Source organism: Mugil cephalus, chromosome 12 (genome assembly GCF_022458985.1).
Source record: "Mugil cephalus isolate CIBA_MC_2020 chromosome 12, CIBA_Mcephalus_1.1, whole genome shotgun sequence".
In the NCBI taxonomy this organism is placed as follows: Eukaryota; Metazoa; Chordata; class Actinopteri; order Mugiliformes; family Mugilidae; genus Mugil; species Mugil cephalus.
In genome coordinates this window covers 15,797,254-15,815,364 of record NC_061781.1, presented here as the reverse complement: position 1 = coordinate 15,815,364, position 18,111 = coordinate 15,797,254, and the positions used below count along the sequence as shown (strand labels likewise).

General features: G+C 41.3%; 1 protein-coding gene across 4 annotated transcripts; it reads left to right on the top strand.

The window, feature by feature from the left end:
* Positions 1–542: 542 nt before the first annotated feature.
* Positions 543–16,839, top strand: LOC125017686 (endothelin receptor type B-like). 4 transcript variants are annotated; one of them, XM_047601112.1, is made up of 10 exons: positions 543–682; positions 11,869–11,954; positions 12,552–12,602; positions 12,756–13,197; positions 13,314–13,426; positions 13,623–13,827; positions 14,099–14,239; positions 14,344–14,477; positions 14,564–14,672; positions 15,478–16,839. In XM_047601112.1, the coding sequence occupies exons 1-10, from the start codon at positions 548–550 to the stop codon at positions 15,622–15,624; spliced, it is 1,563 nt and encodes a 520-aa protein (XP_047457068.1). In that variant the 5' UTR covers positions 543–547; the 3' UTR covers positions 15,625–16,839. The 4 variants fall into 4 exon arrangements, with proteins under 4 accessions (XP_047457068.1, XP_047457067.1, XP_047457069.1 ...); XM_047601111.1 differs by lacking the exon at positions 11,869–11,954; XM_047601113.1 differs by lacking the exon at positions 11,869–11,954 and having other exon boundaries at positions 12,738–13,197.
* The last annotated feature ends 1,272 nt before the right edge of the window (positions 16,840–18,111 follow it).

Here is an 18,111-nt window from a genome sequence, read left to right as displayed (position 1 = left end):
AGATAACAGATTGAACCTGCCTTTGCTTCCAGCATCATTAGGATTAGTCTGGTCTGCCCAGTGGGTATCTGCATGCAGTTTAATGACAATCGGGATCTTCAAAAGCCCTTTGGCTTATCTCCTGGAGACATTTCAGTCTCAACCAAAGTGCACTGCACAAAAATACTATTTAGAAATGTTAGAGAGGAATGGCAAACCGCTTAAATCCATGCACACAGGGTCATAGCCGCTGAAACGTTTTTGTGCCCTTTATATTCTTCATTTCTCCATAAATGACTCAAAGCATTAGTGAATTTTAAAGTCTTGAGAGTAACAAAGAGATCCAAATCAATCAAGGGAAAGACAAATACTATACTTGCGCATTTATTTATATCAGGGAAGGGCAACTAGGCACCGCTGGATTAATTTTTGGAAAATTATAAAAACACTTCCTCTACCGATCCCAGCTGTTTTAAGTTGTAATAACACAGTTCGCCGCTAGTTGGCAGGCGCGGCTTCATAGCGCATCCACCTTCTCCATCAGCGAGAAAGAACGCCGGGCTTGTAGATGGCGATAGAGCGTAATATGGCGATAATGCCCTATAATGCTGGTGGCCAGTCACAGTTAAACACCCAAGAGAAAAAGAAAATCGCCGAGCAGGAAAGGTCAAACACTGCGAAAAGAAAACTCAATAACCAACAGGTAATGCCACATGTTTCTGATTAGAAGAGAAACAGTCCTACTGACTTGGGCGGTGATGTAGAACAGCTCTGCAGGAAAAAATATCCGTCTTTTAATTGTAAAAATTAGCAAAATGTGCTCTTGGACTTTATGTTGGTTTGCTGTGCAGCATCTTTGAATGGTCATTTTTATTCATGAAAACTGCAAAAATCCAAGTATGTGGTTACTTTTTGTTTCCTTGTTCAAACCCATTGTTGTTGAAGAGTGGAATCTTTATACATGCGTTTGAAATATTGAGATACTGTGATGAATGTTGGTTAATTAAAAAAAGGACATATGCACATATTTATATAAAATAGCATTTTTGTCATATACCTGGTTAGAACGTTCGCGGCCCTCTGTGACCCCCTGAACTGACAAATATTGTGGCCTCCTCCATCATTTAAGTTGCCCACCCCGATTTATATACTGTGACACCTTTGTGCAGCAAGTAAATATTTCCGGTAACTGCTGACCCGTCTACAGTGGCTGTGAGGGATTTTAGCTCATTCCTCAGTACAGAAGTAGTCCACTTCTGAGATGTTGGTGGGTTTCCATGATGCCTCCAATTCCCAGCTACACATGGTAGTTGAGAATGAGCAAAATCACACTTTTCTTCAGTACAAGTTCACTCCCTTTTTATTGGACATGACAGTGTCACCATATTAACTGTGGTTTTAGCGGCACACTTTCCCTCTCTCACCTCTTTTGGGTCAACACTATGGGCTATCTGATCGCCGGCCTCTGGGGGTTTTGTCAGTTGCTTTGCAGCACTCACAGCAAATGTTCGACAGAGTCTGGAGCAGCCCAATCTGAAAGCATTGTAGGACTAGATGTTTATAATTCTTTCTTTACTCTCTCTCCCGCAAAGCGACACAGGATTGGAAATACATAGCATCTAAATATTTCTGCAGTTAATGAGGCATTCAAAAACAGTCAGTCTGATACGTTTTAAAAGAAGCAGCAGCAGTGACAGTTTTGGTACAAAACAAATGCAGACTAATTGCATGTTCCATAAACGGAAAAAAAAAAGGGAGAGGAAAAGGAGCAGTTTGAAAGTGGCAGTTTCTTCCCCACCTTGTCCAGATTTGTTAAAGACTCTTCAGTTTCTCCTTGGCAGCCTGCGGGAGTTTGGGGAGTTTCCTCGCTGAGCAAATCCAACACTTCATTATCTGGGGATATCTCCAAGTCAGACTTCATGTTTTTAGGAAGACTCTGAGGAGAAAAAACAAAGACACTTCATAATTTATTAAATTCTTTGAGGTTCTTTAACTCGTGCTTCATGAATAAATCAAAACGGTGAAACTCCATGTCTCTGGATACCGTGTCATATCATCTTTCACAAGATAAAACTTACACTGTGACAAGGCTAGGCAAGGCTATGAAAACTGAAATCCAGCGATTCTTGGGCATTAGGAAACTTATCTCTAAAACACACAGAAGGGCTTCATATATGCTAATTGTATCTATTCACCATTTCACAGGGTCCTCTACAAAGTGCATTTCAAATGTTAGTTTAATAATAATAATAATAACAGTCAGAGAAACCTCCTATATTCTTGGTGTCCTAGCAAGGACATATTGCTGTATTTCAGAAAGCCGAAATACCTCACTGTGTGTTTGTTTTTGTAAACCTTCTCTGTGACACGCACCCCAAATGAAACACACTTACATGGTCATATATCAGCCACATGTCTTTGTGGTTCAGCTGTCATTTCTTTTGTCATTTGTTTGTAGTCTACAGATGGAAAGAATAATTAATCTCAGTCATTCAGCACCCAGGGTCAGAAACTCATGCAACTACCCTGCATTAAAGCCGCAACATAGTTTTTTTTTTTTTATCTTCTTTTAGTGCTCTCGAATGACAAGGAACCAAAAGCAATGCTGTGCTGCATATGTCCTTGCTGTCTTTTTCATCGCTTTCTTTTTCCAGGCTGTAATCCTCGTCTCTGATGCTGCTGTTAGCGTCGCCCTGCTCCTCGCTACCTAGAGCTGATATACTGCAAAATACAGAGAGATGCACCAGCCTGTGGCAGGATATATCAAGACTGTGTGAGCTTGTTTGGAAAGGGCTTGACTGTAATGAACATTCATTTACATGTGGAAGTCCCACACTCCCTCTTTAAGAATTATCTACGGGACTACTAGTACTTGTCATGAGCTGGTGCAACATAAGGTGTGGACAAGACATCAGAGTTGAGAGTGCCGACTCCTTTATGTCTCTCGTCTTGTGTCAGGCTTGTGGGGATGCAATTATTTTGCTTCAACCAAGCAGGTATGAATTTGTTAAGGCTAAATTCATTTACATGGTTGTGTTAAAACTAGTGGCCAGTATCACAGACTAATGTCTTGCGAGGCCATTCGAAAAGATCAACAGACACTGTGTGTTTGCGGTGTTTTTTTTTTTTTGTGAATTCATCTGATGCAGGCGAGATTTTTATTTATTTATTTATTTTTTTGTCTGACCTCTTTTAGTTTCACGATGTTTACAAAACCAGCATTTGTTGTTGTCTCCATTTCAGTTGATTTGTCCTAAGAGTCAGGTGTTTGCATCATCTTCGTGATATCCTTGAGTTTCCTTTTGAAACCGGGTTGAGCAGAGAAACAGCGTGCACAAAGAAGAATCAGATACAGAAATGGCCATATAAAAACAGCATGATTTGCTCCCACTAGTGTACCATAGCAACCCTAGAAAGATAAGTAACCATATACTTGGCAGACATAATACAAAGAGAAAGAAGTGTAGCGAAAAAAAATTAAATCCACCCCCTCTTTTATTTGATACATTTTCTTCTGTAGTACTTACCACTGCCATTGTTCTGCAGCACTGCACACAGTATTTAATGTATATACTGTATACCGTGTCTTTGAGCTCTTTAGGAGTTTAGTTTCTTATCTATTAAAGAATACCATTGCGGATGTGTTTGATTGGTTCCCAATATATTCTGCCAAATGACAGTGAGCACGAACATACGCAAACACTTACAGAGACATAAAGATCAATCCAAAGTAAAGAGGAGCACAATGAGATGCTATGGCCCACACAGAGTCCTGATCTCAATACCTGTCTAAGTGTGGGATTACATTAATATATAGAAGACAGATGAAACAAACAGTAACCAAACAATCTACCTTCAACAAAAAACGTGCATGTGTATCTGTTAATATAATGGTATCGTATTAAAGTTGAAGCGAAAGCAGTTATATGTTATGGATAATTAAAAAGAACCTCAAAAGATCAAACACACAAACTTAGAGTACAATTTCAAATCATTGCCAGTTTTAATAATATTGCACAGGGGTGTACTCGTGGTTAGTAATACTAAAGCAATAGTAATTTGTTGTCTTTTGAAAAATCTGCTATTATACTGGCGTTGCAAAGCTTTGGGAACCTACTCTGGAAATACTGCTCTTTGTTATTCTCATGCAAATGTAAATTTGACTGAGTGAAAGCAAGAGAAGCAGACAAAGATAAAATATTCCCATCCCAGGAGTGTGTTCTCACAATCTGCAAGTCCCGTACAAGTGTGAGTCTAAATCAGCTATACACTCACTCACTGTATAATTTCATGTCTTGGAAGAACACCTAATTAACACTGTGCCAGCGGGTCATATATAGAAACTTGATAATGGATATAAATCACTAGCGAAGTCTACAACTGACCAAAAGAGTAGACTGGTTGCAATAGAGTAAACTAAGCTGCAAGTGAATTGGAAATCCATTGAAATGAGCTTCAGACAGATCTGTCTAATTCTATCAGTATACATGCGCAGGAATCTTTTGATAAATATGTATGGAGACCAAAAAGCCCGTGTTATGTTCTTCATGATGCGCCTGATTTATATTATTAAAGGATCCTGCAAAGATGGTTTATTTATCACAAGAATGTGAAGGATTCATTGTCTCAAAAATGTCTAGTAGAGAACAAGAAAAGCGTCAAACTTCTGGTAGAGAGAAACAAATAAGATTAGACATTAGAGTTATGGAAGAAACTTACTGGAAAACTATTATTTATTAAAATTCAACGCACATTGTTTTCTCATTATCAATGTGAAAGAAACTGTAACAGACTGGAAAACAAGACAAATTAAACATTAAATTGCACACACCATATATCTGCTACTGATTACTGGGAAGTTTTGAAGCCCCAACACAATTGTCTCTGATGCATGCGTGTACTTCACCAAATATCCTGTTTAGTACCTACTTTTTTCTTTTTTTTTTTCTTTTTTACCTTTTTTTCTTTTACCTACCTTTTATTCAAGGTTTGAGTTGAAGACATGTCTGTGTGATGAATCAGTAATGTTAACGGAGTCATCAGGCGTCTCAGGTCTTGCATCTGACCCCGACACTCATTTGAACAAGCCCTGGCTGCCCAGCAGCAGCAAGCCACGGGTCTCCGCTCTTAATCCGTAGCCACCTTGTGGTTTTATTTTCATTGTGGCTTCAGTGATGGAATATATGGCTCACCTCGCCACAGCGAGTCCACCAGCCATGACTTCTGCACTCCTCCACGAGCTCCTGGCATTTGCTCACTTTCCTCTCATGGGCCTCGTTTATATTTCTTCCCAAGGAGTAGAAATACTAATGGAACTTCAGGTTTGTACTGGGGCTTTGTCCATCTGAACGGTAACCCACTGTACATTTAATATACTGAAAATGGCGAGTCATCCCCAGTTAGGTAATGGAAAGGTAGGGTGTTAACGTTAAATGCTTAAGATCTTGGTCAAGATGTCAGAGGATAGTTATTTTATTTATTTCAACACTTGGTCATTATTCAATTCTCAAGTTTTCTCTTTCCTACAGTCTACACTCAAGCTGCTATTCCTCCTAAAGATAGTTGTTTATTTTCTCATTCTAGATTTCACATGAACTTATTTCCGGTGTTTACTGAAATATCCGCATTAGCACAACAAGTGAACCATAAATCTTTTTTCTACAAAGCTCACAAATCTTTGCCGGCTGAATATAATTTTGAGTGACTATAAGGGGCAGACACTCCAGAAGTTTAAAATAACACATGGTTTTAAACTTTGGCACTGCCATTCCGACTTAATGTGCGTAGGCATTTATCTTTTCGGATGGCTTCTTCTTTTCCATTTGTTTGCTAAGCTTCTGCATCTGGGAAATGGATCTGTAATGCTGCATAATGTGCATATTTGGAGGGAGGCAGGACATGGAGGTCTTTATCTGACCAAGCAGAGGGCAAACCTTTGCTCTTCATTACATATACAGTATATATCTCCAGAATGCCTTGTCCTGGCCTCCCTTGGCCCTCTGGACAAATGGGCTATATTAAGAGACAAACAACACATTGTCCCTTTCTCAAATGTACTCTTTTTTTCAGGGAGAATGCTGATTATCATTAATGGCTGCCGTAGAAGCGCCTATGTTTGTCATGTGCTATATATATATATATATATATATATATGGGCAACACATTAAATAAAAACACAGCATGCTCATTTGAAGTGCATTTATCATTACCTACCTGCAGCTATGAGCCCACACCAAAGCGTACAGTGTTTTCCTGATGTGCAAAGGTGGCTTTCTTGTGGGTCTATGTGCGTAGTGATGTGTTGCCTAGTGAGATGAAATGTGCTAATAGTGTGAGGCTTGAAACCAGTTCCACTTAAATATGCCAATGAGGGATTATCTAATTAACTATGAAGTAATTTCCATGCATTTCCTATAGACGTAGTAGTAAAAATAACACGTGAATGTGTATTTTGAATGTTGTCCTTCCACCAGTCTGAATGTAAACATGTTTTGAAAGCATAACAGACCAGAATATCAATGCATGAAATATCATGTTATGTATAATTGCTTTTTTCTTAGATTGAAGGTCCATGCTGGGATTTAGGGGTTTCTATGAGTAGAAGTTAAATAATGTATTCATAATTATACTTTTGTCATCATCTCCCATAACTACCCATTGTCAGATTTTGTTTTATTTTTGTTTTGTTTTGTTTTTAGCCTAAATTGAGCCTATCATATTCATAAAGGTTGTGTGCCCTCATCCTCAGAGTCTGCTATGTTGCTCTGCCATGTTTCTATGTCTTTCCAGAATGGACAAATCAAATGCTGATGATTTGTTTTATGCTGAAGGTTCTCCATCACATTTTAAAAGTGAGGAACATTAGTTGCAATGTGCAAGTTCACCACTAGATGTCACTAAATTGTACAAGCTGCTCCTTTAAAGATTAAAAGAAGGCATCAGCTAGTCTGGTCTTGGGGGTAATAAAACACCTCAGTTCATCACCTAAATATATTCTGGTAGCAGTTTTCACATTGTAGGTTTCGATACCTTCAGACAAAGCTAGCCTTCTGCTAAGTTAAATTGCCGCACAGCACCGTAACCAAGAAAGTGGTATCAATATTCAATCTAATTCTCCACCACAAGTGAAGAAGCATATTTCCTCAAAATGTCAAACCATTACTCTAAGGCCTTTTCTAAAATTAAAGTCGTAACTTTATGGAGTAATTACCATATTATTCCACTGGGACGGTAACATACGGAGGAACCTTTATTGGTGAAAATGCCTTTGATTCCAGCCGCTACGTCCTTGTCCTCAAAGATTATGTAAGTGAAATCAGCCGCTCCTGTACATGATAATTTAATGGCTGCTTTCCCAGAAGGACAGCTTTGTATATTAGGGATCATTAACATTGTGCAAACCTTTCATCAAAGGGAACCAATGTTGCCTTTAATTCATACTTTGACCTAGATCAGGCGCTGCACGTGCTGCTTTAAACATAAGGACATAAGGTCACAAAACATTTCCCAATTAGGCAGAACTTTTTAATTACTTACTTTAGCTGTTACGCAAAATTGCTAAGTTATTTATTATTTCTGATTATGCTTAGTTAATTTAGCAGCGCTATCTTTCTACCTCCCTTGACAAATAATCCAACACATGAGTGTGGGAGAGACCACAAAAACAGCAATGTCACTGCAAAACCTACATTTGGCTCATCAGCTGCCTCTTGTTGTGGTGGTGAAATCTGTGCATATTCGCAATGTTTATCTCAGGCTCATCACAAATGTAGGGAATGTCTTTGACAGCCTGTGGGAGGTTTTATGTGCGATTTCAATAAGGTCTGAGTAAAGAAGAAGAATATCCATTTATTCATGTCCTCTAAATGAGACCCGTGAAGGATTGCATATTTAACATATTCATTATTTGTGCTAATTTGTCAAGACAAGGCTCCAGGTTGCATGAATACTTAAGTCTGTGTACAACTTCTTTTCTGCACGAGTGGGGAAAATTTATATAAAGTGTGCATTTTCCCAACCTGTCCCTTGCCTGTTCTTGAGCAGCTTCCCCCATCCTTGTCACTCATGACAGGCGCTGAGGGTTCACATCAATCTGTCTGTCTCTTCCTGGATAAGCTCTTCTCATTTGTTTAGCTTGCTCACATCAAAAGAGCAAAATAAAAGGCTGTCAACATTTCAAATTTATCTTAACTTACGGTCCTCCTCAGTTCTAAGCCCTTCCCAGCCACAAATGGAGGTGATTCTGTCATTCTGCAAAGGTTATCGGAACGTTTTGTCTAATAAATTGACATTCAGTAAAATAAACCTACGCTCACAAAGTGGGTTTCATTTTCCAGTAGTTCACCATATGTGAAGGGCTCATAGAGCTGCTGGCAATGCTCAAACATTGAGCAAGATGAAGATCCTTTTAAGATTCAACCTCTGGAACCTGCAGGAAAAAAAAAAAAAAACAGATTCACAATCACCTCTCCACCTCTGATATTATAGGCGCCGCACGCTGCTATTACTGTGGGAAAATGAAAAAAGGCCATCACTGTCATTTCCAGGCACTGGAACTACCTTTTCAACGTGAGGAGTTTGTTTTGGCTCTGGCTTGAGTGTTATGAGATGAGATTAACCCAAAGTCTATCATGCTCTTTCCTCGACTTTTTTCCACCTTCTGTCTCGTCCTGTGAGCATCACAAACCAAGACTTGTGTACAGTTGTTGGACGTGATCTACATATAATCTACACGTACATATGCCTATGGCTGTATATGTCTGAGAATCCTCTTGTAAAGATAACGAAATATGGAGTAGTGAAACTAATTATATTCATTTTGCAGATAGGTCTGTTTAAACATATTACATTGATGGATTTTAATTAATTTTACTGTTTAAGTAGTGCTTTAATATTGCTGATAAAAGTGAGACTAATAGCTGTAAATGGAGTAAAAAGATCTGTAATTGACTTATTTGAGATATAGTGGATGAGATAAAAGAAAAAGTGTTTAATTAGTTTCACCTAAAAACTGTAAATTTACTCAATCAGATTTTTAACTGTATAAAAAGAAAAAGACTGAGACAGGTTTTTTTGTTACAAGCAGGCTACCTCAGAAGACTCAGGGACAGTGTCCATGTTAACCTCGGCTTGCAACAACTGGGGATATTCAATTTCCCTTTGAACTACAAGCGAGAGAAATAATTAAGAATTTGACAGATGTCTAAGTCATGAGAGACAAGAGGGGGCAGGAGCAGGTGACCCGTTCGCACCCAAACTGATGACACAGCTTACCTTGACAGCTGAAAGAGAGGCTCTGCTCCGCCCACTCCCAATCTGTCTGTGTTCGAGCTCTCGCCAAAGTCATTAATCTTCCATCCACCACACGAACCCCCCTGAACTCTGGCAAGGCAGGTCTCCTCAGAGGACGCAGAAGACAAAGAGTTTCACCAGCGCTTTACTGGCAGAGCAATTTTAATGAATATATGAACAACTGGATTGGCCCTGCAATGTTTTCGGTGCTTCTCAGGATATTAAGCCTTGACTTCAGAATACTGGCAGTGATTTTAGGTCAAGCACACTTTTCAGCCAGCTGTCGTTTGCAACCTCAACACTGAGCTGATCGTCTTCTCGAGCTGACGTGGATGTTTCCTGGACATGTACTCAAAAATTAGTCATATCCGCTCCTTTGCCTTTCTCGGGTCATCTGCAAATTCTGTCCACAGCCTGAGCGAGGGAAGACAGATCCAGCCTCAGTCTCCCTCAGATTGCCTGCTAATGTTGGGAACATGTCACATATGCACCCGTCCCCACAGTTGCAGCTTGGCTTTGAAGTCCAGTATTTCCTATCTGGCAACCTGAAGACACTTGTCATTCTCTCATGACAGGACAAATTGAGTTCATTGAGCAAGTCAAGCAAGTGACACAGATGATTCAGTTTTAGTATCCACTCCACTGAGGTGCCAGTGGTGACTTTTTCTCTGAAGGAAATATCTGTAGCAGCTCAGAAACCCTGGCCAGTGACCTGCCCCTTTTGATGAGCAAAGGTGCAGATCAGACAGACATAGCCTCTAATACTATGGTAATATTTTATACATTTGGTTATTAACCCATTATGGGGCAAGGAACCATATTTGGTAACTTGCGCACACATTTTGTCGTCCAGTCAATCAGTAAAGATCATGACATTCTCAGGTCAAATCTAATCATCAATGTCATCAAATCAAACTTTACTTATATAGCACTTTTCATACACAAAAAATGCAACTCAAAGTGCTTTACATTAAAAAACAAACACCCCTAACCCCCCATATCCCCGACCCTCATTCATTCATTCAACACCGTTCTGTAGGAGCTGTCCACACGGAGAGGTGTCACAGCCCACGGCCACACAGGACGCTGCCACAGAGACCACCCCGACTCAGACAGACAGGGGCCCACACCACCGCCATAAAGTCCTGGAGCAGGACCCCCCAGGACTGCACCCCCATAGGCAGGTCACACACAGCTCCCGGCATGGAGGGCCCCCGATGAGGAAAATACTGGAACTAAAACTAAGAGACAATAGAGTAAAATATGAAGGTCAACCTGTGCATGAACGTTGAGTGTAACTGCTTCATTAGGTACCACAAAGACGTAACCTAATGTTTAGTGTCTGAATCAGCACATATGTTCTAATGATCTAAACACATGTTCACATTTGTTTAGCAGTTAAGGGAAGGAACCATATACAGTAACTTTGATGACCTGTGTTCACGATAGTTTCTTTAGTGCGCAGTTACACAAAAATCTGACCGAATAAAGGCAATGCATCCACTAACTTCAGTGCAGATCAGTTTTACATCAAAACTAATCAAAATCTTTGTGAATCAAAGTAACTGTAAAAAAAACACTGCGAGACTGGAGATTAAAATGGAAGACGGCCTAAAGATAAAAGATTTGTTACCCGTGTTTAGAGGTTCAAGAGCATCCTTTGTCTCAGTGTGACAGTCTGGTACAGCAGTCACACAGCACAGGAGAGGAAGCACTTAGCTCGGGTGGTGAGGACAGTGCAGGGGATTGTGGGATGCTGTCTACCAGATCTGGACTCGGTTCAGATTCTCTGGAATCTGACTGATTCCAGAGAAGGGCTAGACGCACAGCAACAGATCCCACCCACCCGGGCAGCACGCTGTTTGTACCTCTTCCATCAGGAAAGAGGTACAGGAACATTTAAACAACGACAAACAGACTAAGGGACAGCTTCTTCCCCAGAGCTGTTAAAGCAATCACTCCCCCACCCCCATGGTGAAACACTCTCACACATGCACCCTCCCCCCGCCAGCCACAACATGCACTCACACACCTTCTCACACACACACTCACCCCTGCTGACAATCAAACAGACCATCAGTCCTCAGGACAATCACACACTCACAACATTTCATAGACTGGAACTTGCACTCAGCTGCACTTTACGCTCACTGCCACAATGTTTACATTTTCTTGTGCGTATTTTTTACTTTTCTTACTTAAGGCTGTTTTTTTCTATTCTATAAGTCATATTTAAATGTCTGCGTATTTATGTGTGCCTTTAAGCCGGGTTCTCTGCAAAATTGTGTTATGTTCTCATAATGACAATAACGACTCTTGAATCTTTAGTTAAGTCAAATCACGGTTGCTACAGTTGCATTCCAGTCCTCTCCAGCAGTCTGCATGGAAAAGAAACAAGAATAGAAACTAATACCTAGCAGTTGTCATAGTTTTTCATTTCTAGCTCGCTTTTCTTAATCTGTAGTTCTTGTGGAAACATGCCACCACACAGTTTCCCAAGGTCATTTGTCAATGAGGCACAGATTGGAGCGTTCAAAGTAGAGTTGCTTTATTAACAATAGGATCTCTCTCATTGTCACATGTCTCGTTTTCCTCCAGGCTCTTCGCGTTGTCATAAAGCTGTCGAGGGGAGAAGTCACCTTCTCCTGGGCTCTCAGGAGAGATGCAGAGGCAGTATCTCTCTGGTAGGCGGGAGACGACTCATATTTTCAAAACGTGATAATGTCAACCGAAGCAAAAGCTCTGGAGGAAACTCGCTGAATATTGCAGTTCCATTTGTATAATTTTTCTTCTTGTTGCCTAGCAGTATTTGTGCATCGGGCTCATGTGCAGCTAAAACGCCGTGTAGGTTATATTCATTAGTCACGGCTTGAAAGAGTGTCTTATACTGATAGACACTTTTGTGGCTTTGAGCACAAAAAAAAAACTTCGCTAAAAAAAGACATTTTGATACTTTTAGATTTTGTGATGAACCTTTATGTCAGACAAGATAATGGCCAAATTTGACTTAAAGAGGGGTGGTACGCTGAAGCGTAATATCCCCGCTGAGGCCCATAAAATGATCTCACTGCGATAACAGACAGTACACTTCAACGCTGTCCTTTCATTCGGGGTGATGCATCAAGGGAAGTAATTACAGTCACTACAGACAGATCGATGACTAATGCTGACAACAATACCTCAGTCTATAAAACCCGGATTTCCCTCAGCTGGGTTCTAGCATTTATAGCAGACACGGCAACAAAGAGTAGTCCTTTGTGTGAAACACACTTTCTTTCCAGGTATTACAGAGACTCACTTCACACAGAGTCTGCATATATACACGTCCAAAGGTAAGCTGGCATAATTCTCTGTATCATTCTGTGTCTGTGCTGTTTTCTTCTTCCCTTTTGATCAACAGATTCAATTAATCCTTACCTCTGCATGCTGCAAAATCCAAGGCTAACGATCGCAATTCTCATTCTCAGCTGACAAAATCATTTCAGGAACCTCCGAGGAAACCGCCAAACAATGTGGACCGCGGCTCTCGCTCTGTGCTTGGGGAGTATTCTCGTCATGGGAGAGGCCACCGATCAGCATTCGCAACCACCCCCCGAGATTGAACTCTCTGAGACGGCCTCCCTCAGTTTCCTAACGCCAGAGAAACAGAACTCCAACAGCTCAATTCATCCGCCCCGGGTAGCAGGGCCGAAAACATCCCATCCTCCCATGTGCTCCGAGTCGGCTAGAATCAGAGACACCTTCAAATATGTCAATATTATGGTCTCTGTGCTCGTGTTCGTCGTTGGAATAGTGGGGAACTCAGCCTTACTTAAAATCATATACATAAACAAGTGCATGAGGAGCGGGCCCAACATTCTCATCGCGAGCCTCGCTTTGGGGGATCTAATCCACATCGTGATAGACATTCCAATCAACGCATACAGGGTGAGTTATTTGCCTCATGGTGTGCTGTTAAAATGAGAAGGCAGTGCACTCCATCTATTCTAAAAAGTTCAATCTTAGCTTGAATTGATTGGGTGTTTTTGTTGTCTCCGTTGCAGCTCATGGCGGAAGATTGGCCCTTTGGTTTAGCCCTATGCAAACTTGTCCCCTTCATACAGAAAACCTCTGTTGGAATTACCGTGTTGAGCTTGTGTGCTCTGAGTGTCGACAGGTAAGGAGATAAGCAGCGCAGTCCCGTGCCCTCCAGGAAAATAGTACTTGGTGTCTGCTATCTGTATTTCATTGTGCAGACAGATTTATTTAGCATTAGCCCTTGAAATGTTCTTAAACTGTGAAAAAAAAGAAACACATTATTGTTGCAGACAAAAAGTTGCCCAAGCCCTAACATTTTCTCATTGATTTAGCAGATACCGAGCCGTAGTATCCTGGAATCAAATCAAAGGCATCTGGGTTTCTGTGTGGACGGCAATCGAAATAACTCTGATATGGGTTGCTTCTATCTTGCTGGCTGTGCCTGAAGTTGTCGGCTTTGATATGATAACGATGGACTATAAGGAAAAGCATCTGAGAATATGTCTTCTTCATCCTGTGCAGACCACACACTTCATGCAGGTAAATGTAATTGCGCACCCTCCTCGGTGCAACATGTGTTTCACTTGGTTATATTTAAATCTAACGTCACTGCAGTAATATTTGGAGGAGATGAAATGATGGGTCTAAAATTAACATTTCAGCGCACAGATGTCATCCACATTCTCACCGATTCTTCTTACCGTGTTTGTGTTAAACATGCTTTCGTGAATGCTGTATCGTAGTAACCACTGGACATCATGTCACCTAAAGCGCTGACGGACTGGGGGCCTCTGTCATATTTAATCAACAGTTTTACAAAGCGGTGAAAGACTGGTGGCTCTTCGGATTCTACTTCTGCATGCCTCTGGCTTGGACCGCAGTCTTCTACACGCTGATGACCAGGAAAATGCTGAGGAACACCGAGAACACGTTAACCGAGCACATCAAGCAGGTTCTAACATAACCTTCCATTTCCAAAGTGCATTTCGCGACAATCAGCAATCCCATTTGTTGTTAATATTAATGTGATTATTTTTTTTTTTACTTCTTTTAAAGAGACGAGAAGTCGCAAAAACTGTATTCTGCCTGGTGATTGTGTTTGCAGTCTGCTGGATGCCTCTGTACCTCAGCAGGATCTTGAAATCAACTATTTATGATGAGAAAGACCCTAATAGATGTCAGCTACTGAGGTGAGCGTGAGCCTTGTTTTTGTAATTGTTTGCTGCTCAGCCTGCGAGCTTTCGTGTCATTTCCCTCACGGCTCCTCTCTTTGCAGCGTGTTCCTCGTCCTTGACTATTTTGGCATTAACATGGCGTCGCTGAACTCTTGCATCAACCCCATCGCACTGTACATAGTCAGCAAGCGATTCAAAAGATGCTTCAAGGTGAGTGCCTTTGCCCGGGCAACATCATGTAGATTCAGTTTTAGACGAACTTGCTTTATGTTGAAAACACCGCGGCCCGTGTTTGATGAGCTATCGTGTGCGTCATTAGTGACATATGGAGTCGCGTCTGTACAATAACCAGACTGCGGCGAGCGATGACCCGAGGGGGTAATGAGTGAAAATGGTCTGGGTAACATCACCGGGGGGAAAAAAAGAAAAAGAAAAACACCAGACACTTGGCAATCTACCAGATAGCTGGTCACTGAATCAACGTGATGTGTTGCAGTGAAGAAAGAAACATAGCCCCAAGGCAGTTTCCAAGGGAGGAAATTTAAAAGCCTTTATTGTATTACAAGCTCAGAAGACAATATCTAAAACACCATTATTTGTCTTGGCAAACATCAACTTTCAGTGCGTGGAGAACCATTCCTCCTCAGGTTTTATTTACTCTTCATATGTAATATTTATGTACGAGAAATCATATGCTTTTTGCTTTAAGTCATCCCTTCTGTTTCAATTGAAATAAAAGAAAACCTCAACAAACGCCGTATCTTCGCAGGGGTAATAAAACACAACTATTTTCTGAGGCTTCTCCTGGCATGCCCTCTCTGAATTAATGAAGGCTCACGCTGTGGATCATTATTAAAAGACATGCAACAAAAACAAGAGTGCTCTATTATAGATTAAATTATGGATACTCGCACATTCAAATAAGATTTTTTTTTAACGTTTCATTCTGTTAATGTGGAGCCCGGCAGGAAATGTGTTCTGCCCCCTGACCAAATTTCTGTGTGTGGTCCTTCAGGCATGTCTGTGCAGTTGGTGTCTACCTCTTCAAGCTGTTACCCGTGACGAGGTGCAGTCTGTTTTGAAGTCCAGAATGCAGGATCAAGCCTCAGAGCAGAGCTGCAACATCAAAGCTAACAAGCAGTCTTCACCACCTCTACCTTAGTAGGAGAATCACCTCTCTGTGTTAACAAAACTGCCATGGCACGGTGAAAAGAAGACTTTGTGAGATCGTCAATATTTCTTATAGGGCTATCAAAACAACTACCGAAGCCGCTCTCTCCGTTGCTCAGCAACCTTGACATGCCGTCCTAATAATATAAAATACCTTCTGAATAACAGGGAGCACTGTCTTTTGTAATGCTGTCGTCAGTTGAACATCTGCTTTGGCATGAGCAACCTGGAGTCAGACTATTTGCCCTCGAGGCTTGACTCACTCCCAAACATTACATCAGATTGTACCTCGTACCTATCCTGTATCATGCATCACAGTTCCCAAATCACTGTTTTGAGCACAATGTTAACTTGGCATCCATCAACAAAAATCTTGTCACAGCCGTCCGCCTGCACGTATGTATTATTTTAATTCTGCTTCTGGAATTTGCGGGGAAGACGCCGCGCCGCAAGGAAACGCGAATCCCAAATTGTCACGGTGGGGCTTTATGGGGTGAGGTGTATTATTAGCACATAAATGTTATTTTCATCACCGCTAAGTTTCGTACGCTGCGTCTTAAGACTTCATAGCCTTCCCTTCCCTCTTGAACCTTGAGAAACATATCATATCGGAGCCACAAGTAGATTCTGCCTCCACCACTGAATGACTGATTGATGGTGGCCTATTTTTAATGCATTGTTAAATGTGTAATGCATGGAGACACTTTATAAAAGACCTGAGAGTGGGGAAGAAAGAAAACGAAGATGACAGAATGAGGTCAGGAGGAGAGAGGGTTGGGGGGGAGTGTGTGTGTGTGTGTCTGCATCTAAGAGTGTGTGTGTGTGCGTGCGTGCGCTTGTGTGTGTGTGCATGTATGCGTACGGAAGGGGGGCACCTGATAGGTCTTCCTGTCACAGGACAAGGCAAGCACAAATAGAGCGCTGTTCTTCCAGTCTGCAAAACTGTCTTGATGCTGTGCTCTGGAATGCCTATTAAAAGTTTATATCATCTAAGTAAACTCAGCGGTTTGTAAAAAAAAATCGGGCCATTTGCTTGAACAAAAGTGTGTGTGATCGTGTGCGGCGCTTTTGCAAACGACGTTAGCGCAATGTGAGACATGACTGTATGATGTTTCTAATGCTTTGTATTACACGCACAGTATATTACATTAGATTATGTACTTGACGTGTTTTTAAGTTTCTAATAAAGGATACATTTGAGCTTTAATCTTATTGTGCCTTCCATTATTTTCAAGGAGTCAGATAAAAACACAGTTAAGTGTGCAATGCAACCTTTGCCATATAAATATTGGCTACAGGTTTTAATACATTTGTTGCTCTAATAGTCTTTTTGCACCTCCAGTAAAAAGCCCAAAAGTGTGGCTGCACATCGCATCAAATCAGATCAAATGGGCAGGCTGCCACTGGTATGCCAAATAACTGCTTTTCCTCACTGCATGAATACTAAATTGAGCAAACCAAAGGGGGGTGTGTGGGGGGAGGGGGAGGGAGGGTTGCACTCCTCAAAAATTGGTCTTAAATTGTGCAACATTTAAATGGCATTCCTAAGTTGCACCTTAAGTACAAACACAAGCCACCTGACTCAAAATATATTTGTTTGTGTGATTAGCGAAGACAAAAATATATTTCAAGAGAACAGAGAAAGTAACACATGTGCTTTCCCAGCCCCACACAGTTGTGTTGCCCGTTGCGCGCGCACGCACACACACACACACACACTCGTGCACCTCTTCTTTTCTGTTGTGACATAAGAGAGACTGTGTCTCTGAGGTTTTGCCTGTTGGATGCGTTGGACAGGATACGGGACTTCAATATGCTCACTTACGCTGAAGCCAATTTGTACTGTTTTTGATCTGGAATATGCTCCACATATTTTATTTTCGAATCAGTTCTGTCGTGTGATCCTGCTTTTTTTTTTTTTTTTTTCATCCCGTCAGAGTGCATTTTCTTTTCTATGACAAATTAGACGAGTTTAATTTGTATTTGCACAGTTAACTGGCTTCGGGGGGGGAAATCTAAGGTTTGCATACTGCAGCTGCACACTTCATCAGACCCTCCTGTCACATACTAATTTGTCCAGTGCTGTCAGACGCTCAACTGTCCTTTGTTAATGTAAATGCCAGCAGATAATCAACAAATGGCACAGTGCTATCATGTCACCGGCAGTAAAAGCTCGCAATTGCCAAATGACACTGACACAATCCGGCTCGGGTATCCAGAGGAGGGTGACGTCAGTGTCAACATGGGCGCGCGAGTGTGAGTCTCGAGCCTTCTTTGGTAATCTCTGAACGTACACAAGGCTCAACTGCGGCTCCCCACGGTGCTGCCCAGACTCCCCAGACTGTGGATTTAATTAAACAGTGTGAAATTAATTAATCAGTGGGGTGGCAGGTAAAAGAACTTCTCACTGGAACCTGCTCACACAACCAAGACAGGCACTTCATGTACGTTGACAGTTATTAATTTGCTGTGTGTTTTA

Excerpts from the sequence above, each read along its gene's own strand:
- LOC125017686 (XM_047601112.1), top strand. The coding sequence starts at position 548 with ATGGCGATAGAGCGTAATATGGCGATAATGCCCTATAATGCTGGTGGC. Across the intron at positions 683-11,868 it reads GAAAACTCAATAACCAACAG|GCTCTTCGCGTTGTCATAAA; the intron begins GTAATGCCACAT and ends GTTTTCCTCCAG. Across the intron at positions 12,603-12,755 it reads GCATATATACACGTCCAAAG|GAACCTCCGAGGAAACCGCC; the intron begins GTAAGCTGGCAT and ends AAATCATTTCAG.